The sequence below is a fragment of the Rhipicephalus microplus genome, chromosome 8 (genome assembly GCF_043290135.1).
Source record: "Rhipicephalus microplus isolate Deutch F79 chromosome 8, USDA_Rmic, whole genome shotgun sequence".
Lineage (NCBI taxonomy): Eukaryota > Metazoa > Arthropoda > Arachnida > Ixodida > Ixodidae > Rhipicephalus > Rhipicephalus microplus.
The window spans coordinates 109,111,819-109,117,818 of record NC_134707.1 but is presented as its reverse complement, the minus strand read 5'-3'; the positions used below and the strand labels follow the sequence as shown (position 1 = coordinate 109,117,818).

The 6,000-nt window shown below is 44.7% G+C and overlaps 1 protein-coding gene across 1 annotated transcript in view; it reads left to right on the top strand.

Annotated features, from left to right (window-relative positions):
- LOC142768718 (venom metalloproteinase antarease TserMP_A-like) overlaps positions 1 to 6,000 on the top strand; it is a 108,882-nt gene that overhangs the window by 35,653 nt on the left and 67,229 nt on the right. The window contains exon 6 of the mRNA XM_075870725.1: positions 1,552 to 1,688. Coding sequence (XP_075726840.1) covers positions 1,552 to 1,688 — 137 coding nt within the window. The remainder of the gene's footprint in view (positions 1 to 1,551; positions 1,689 to 6,000) is intronic.

The window sequence follows — 6,000 nt, the reverse complement described above, 5'->3', positions numbered from 1 at the left end:
TACCTAGCGTGGAATTGTTGCTCATCGTACAACTCCATCGGATTTCCTTGGTCACGTAAAGCGGCTCCAAGAATCTTCGGCAGGCAATGCGCCTCAAAAAATGCTACGCCTATGGCGAGGCAAGCAAACTCAAAAGCGGCCACCTTTCACGCGACGTCCATTCGAGAGGTGGCCATGTTGGAATGACGCACGAAGTCGCTTTCAAGCTAGCCCCGCAGCTGACTTGAAACTTGTCCTGACTTCGACCGAGCCAAGTCGCCTTCAAGTCATCCGCAAGTTCGAGAACGATTTATGGCGACCGGCAAGACTGTCTTGAGTCAAGAACGAGTCAAATACGAGTCAAGTAACATCTCTGCATTCGGGGGTTACAGTAACAATGCCAGAATTACCCGTTCGTTTCCGGCGGCTCTGCGTCGCTCTTTTCTAGTTCCTCTCCTTTTTCTGCTTGTTGTTGTCTGTTGCTACCTCGTTCACCCGTTTGTCTCGGTGTTTTTTTTTTTTTGAGGGTCTTCAAATTGTGAGGGTGACCCTCTGCTACGGGAACTTGTACCATTTCACTTAGATCCTCCGAAGAAGGCTGGTCCACCAGCCGAAACTGTTAAGATTAAATAAATATTTTATTGTTTTGTTTCCTATACAGCACTATTATCGAAGTTTATAACTTTTATTACGGTAGCCGAAAGAAACTCTGATCATCTATTTCATCTATCTATCTATCTATCTATCTATCTATCTATCTATCTATCTATCTATCTATCTATCTATCTATCTATCTATCTACACACACATATATATATATATATATATATATATATATATATATATATATATATATATATATATATATATATATATATATATATATATATATATATATATATATATATATATATATATATATATATATATATATATATATATATATAATATTTAGAAGCCTTATTTTTTACAGTCATGCGAGAATGTAACCACACGTAACAAATATTTGCAACGTGAGTGTAGAATTTTCTCAAGCGGTAACGATACTAGAATCACCTCTAACGTGTTTCTTCAGCAAAATTTAATCAGTGCTTTTACTTCGTGGCACATTTGTTCATGTCCAGTAAATGCGATCTTACTTTTTCAACAGACGAAATCGTTTTCATTGGCTGCATTTTTATAGGCTCCTTGCTCTCTCTGCCACGTTCAAATAGATGAAAAAGGAAAAGAATAAGATTGTACTGGCCTATATAAGTAGAAGAGTACGTTATTCCGATAGAAATGCCAGTGCGCCCAATGAAACTGGAGCTTTTCAGCAAGCGAGGAACGTGGCAGGGAGTGTTGGACTGGCTGGTCGACTTGGTAAGGCACTCAAGAAAACAACATGAATGTTCATGAGATGCACGTCAACTGCACCATGACATGAGTAACAGAAATGGCAGGATGCAAACATAGTGATGCCTTCACTGTCATTTCATTTATTTAGCGCGGAATATGTTGCTATACAGGCGCGCGTGACTACCCGAAATAACGCATCACTCATCGCTTTCGTGCATTGTTCTTTTTTTTTAGCTTACAGCCGCTCAATGGAATCTGTGCCAGTGAATAATTTTATTTTAGAGGTTCATGTATTATCCGACCGAGCCCATAATAAGAATTTTCGCACAGCTGAAGCGCTCATCACTTACCCGGCGGTTATGGCCAATGCTGTGAGTACGCTGCTTTAAAGCACTATGGACATGTCACCAAGCTGTAGATATAGGTACACAAGGCACCTTAGAGTTATTACAGTTGCTCATTCTGACCGAGATTACTGTTCTTACATGGTGGCCAGCAACATCTTCAAATGCCGTCGTGTCTGCGCCAAAGGAACCATGCACCTGGTTAGTCATTCACTTTAAAGGTTTACAGCGGTAAAATAAAGGTTGTTACTGTGTAAGTAGCTGAAAAAACTATATTTCATGCTTCTAAATGCCTCAATAGCAGATTCATAATTAAAGGAGCACTTGCAGTCAGTTAGTTAACTGTCATATTCACTAGCGCATTATTACATCAGCACCTTGATGTTACTTTCTTCCCATTCATTCAATCAACCCCATTCTGTTCTAACGCGTAGGGCACCAAACCGATTATCTTGGATTGGCTGACTTCCCTATCTTCTTTCTCTACCTTTTATTCTATAGATATGTCTGTACAGAGGGTGAACTTGTCTAATCTGGTTGAATAAACGCTCTTTTCTTATTCTTCAACTTAGCAAGAAAATTACGTATGAGAGGTTATAAAAAATTAAGACAAAAGTGCTGAATCGTAATTGAGTGAGTAAAACAAAGCCGAACACATCATTGCCTAAAGAAAGCAAAAAGCAAAACCATAGAATATCCACGAGGTGAATGATGACGAGTGGGGAGAAGCGGATGGACGGATGGAGGGACGCACATACAGAGAGATGCATGGACGGACTGAGAGATGCTTTGCCACACTCATCGTCATTCACTCCGTGGATAATCTGTGACACCATTTTGAAGCTTTGAAACTGGCTTCTACTACTACTACGACGACGACATGGGACCTCTGTCTGTTCATCCGTCCATATAGTGAACACTCGAAGTACCACCACCTCGAATATTTCCATCTCATAATCATCATGCACGAGTACCGCCATCCAGAGAACATTCTAAGGAATAAACGAGAGGGGGCTATTAGGACTACTGTGACGGCACTCGACATACGACTCAAGGCGTAAGGAGCTTTGCTCCTATAAGATGTGGTAGCGAAGGGCAAACAAAACACGATGCCTCAGCCACCCAACGAAAAATTTGCCTCGAAGCACTCGATAAGCGCGCTGGCCTCGAAGGACGAGATCATTGCTTTGGGGGCTCGTTTAGCGACAGATGTGTACGTTTCGTGCGTCACTTGTGCGTGAGAAACGCGGGGCACGTTCCGATCTGCTTGTCATTCTGCGAGTGAAGTTCCAATTCATTGTTCTTGCGTTCATTGTTTCGCCTTTGTGGTAAAGCTGTGAGTTTTTGTAAGCCTGCAGAAGTTGTTCAAGACAACATTAGTTGCTGTGCGAACTACCAAGCTCGAGACCGTTTGTTCCGTGTGGGCATAATTGTTGGTCTGTGGTTCCAGCAAGGGAAATGGCAGCGAAGTCATTATACCGCGTTAGTCACTGCATGAGAGAAAGTCTCTGGCGTATTCTCCCATAGACAGTTCCTGCACAACTAGCTTCATTACCAGAACCGTGTCCCAGCGCTACCCCAAGCACAGCACTTGGCACAGCGCTACCATAAAGAAGCGATTGGAAATGCACTCCGTTCAAAATAACAGAAAGTGAGAGATCTGGGAGAACAGTCTATGAGCATTTACCCTAAGGAGAATTGTTTTCGATAACAAGAAACGTTACGCACTTGTCACTGATAGTTACTGTCCACAAATTATTATTGGAGATTGCTGACAGCTTCGTCTTGAGGTCCGTATATGAAGACACCTTACTTCTCTTTTTCTCAAGTTCTTTAGGCTCAAGTGTCCTGTTGATAGCTACTTGCAAAGCAGCCCTCTCCGTTCTGTCGATCTTGCTCGCTGGCGATTCACCACGTGTTTGCTTTGAAGACAAGTATTTCGGGTAGTTTGGAAACATAGAAGGTACAACATTGTGCTTCAGCTTGCGTTTCTCCCGTTATACTTCTATTATCCTTCCTGTTCTTTCATCTTGATGTGACAGCGTCGTTATAAAATTCTCTGCTTGGAAGTGCAGCTCACAAATCTGCGCCTGCAAAATAAGTGGCTGTTATAAACGAGCTACACATAAAACACACTATGCGTAGATATAACCAGCGAATAGCTGTCCTTTCGCAATTATTCAACTCATGTATAAACACGAAGCCGTTCACGAAAAAAAATGGCACAGTTATACGCGTAACATAGCAAACACATTTTTTACGCGTGCTATGATTTTTGTTATTCGTGAACCGGGCAAGTATACCACACCTACGACTCTTTTTGAGAATGTAATTTTTATTGTCGATATAACTTGCTACATAACACGCTTCATCGGAGGACAGTTGCGCACATCATCATGCATAAAACAAAACACAGAGACCAATCCACGCGTAGTTTATGGCATTAAGAGCAAAATAAAAGTTATATTAACAATACTGTAAGAAGGATATCCTTCTTAGCACTGTTAATTTGGAAATTCACCCCACTGATCAACGAATATTCATGAGAAATGCATGCTTCTTCATCGTCGTGTTGAAGTATTCTCATTACGTACGAAAACAGTTCTCTTTCGAAAATAACAGCTGTTGCCGCTTAGAAAGACGGTTCACACACCCGATAAATAATGTTAGTATTCTTTACCTTCTAATGCAGTGTTGGCGTCAAATCCTTCCGTGATGACGCTGGTTTCTGCGTATCATCACTCGGGAATGAATGCAGGCGTACTTTTTGGGCCATTCGCATAGTTTCGCGGCACCCAGGAACACAACACCGGCTCATGTTGCACGAACTTGCAGTCGTTGCGACCCTTGCAATTCGCGCGAAACATCACATCGGCATTCCCACGGGCACGCCGAACGAATAATGCTCACATGGACAACAAGAACACCGTAACACACGCCGCAATGAACAAAAATTGCACAGCAGCTTGGCACACACGCGAACGCGCCGAGAGGAGCCAGACTACAGTAATCGTAGTATATAGGCGTTCTGTGCTACAGTGTAGCCAGAAGGTTTTCCAGTTGTTCCATTGGCCCCTCTGCGTGACATAGCACGAAGGGAAAGAGGCATGTGAAGAGGCCTGAAGAATTTTTAGAGGCTGTTGCCAAAACACAAGAATCCGGGTGGCGGGAGGTGATGGAGTGGCTGGTTTTTTTTCGTACTACTTCAAAGTTGCTGTTTTGGGCGTGCCAGATGCGTGCGTCGCCTTATCGAGCTCATCGGCTGGCTCTCTGCGAAGGATTCTGACGTGTGCGTGTATCCACTCCAGTATACAAGATCACAACCGAGGTCCTGCATGGCTATGAGCTTTGCGCATGATGTTTTTGGTGAGTGATGGTCTTCGTGTATCCTTCGAAAGGAGTTGTAGCGTGGCACAAGAATCTGAGAGGACAGCAGCCGACGAAAATTTGTTCGATGCCTGCGGTGAATCGGCGGCGAGATCCAGTGCAGCCAGCTGGGAGATCATCGGCGATGACTCACACACAAGGCGGTTAACTGGTTGTACAGCTCCAACGAAGGGACGACACACGGAGTCGCGGCGGAACCGCCGGTCAACACAGATTCATTCGTGACGAGCAGAAGGCGCCCTGCCAGAGGATCGTCAAACGTGGCCGCAGTTTGTTGCGGACGCGTGCACGCTGGCATAGTGCGCTTGCTCCTCACGCCCGGTATCTGTGTTTGAATGGTTGGTGAACGTAGCCGGTAGTGTGCGTGTGTGTGTGTGGGGGGGGGGGGGGTGGCTGTAGTCGTTCACGTTTGGAGTAGCGTAACTAGGGCCCTAAATGCCACGGCACACTGCCACATGCGGTTGTGTATACGACCTTCGAGTCGCTCCTGCTTCCTACAATGATAGTCAACTGAATTTTTCGACGGCGCATTCAGCTTTGTTTGTGTAACATCAGTGAAAGTGCCAGGACTATTTAGATGCTAGTACCTGCCGTGTAAGTGGACTATTTTCCCGCCGTGGAACGTTTTTTTCTCCGGAGCCGGCCACCACTTAGGCATAGCCTCACAAGGTAAGCCCACGGCGGTGCAATGCCAGCAACGTCACCGTTCCCGGGTGCCCTTTTTCTTCTCCTCAGGCCTTGTTTCCAGAAAAATAGGATATCAGGTGGTTGGGGAGGACATAACCCCCGAAGAGGCGACAGACGACCGCGGTTGGCAGTCTGCAGGCGCCAGAAGAGCTGTTGTGCGCTCGGCAGGCGCTAATCTAAATGGTGTTACTATCAACGAGACGAAGTCGAGAACGACCGAGGCCCCACGAGGCCGCAACAGAGGCAATAACATCAATGCTAGGAT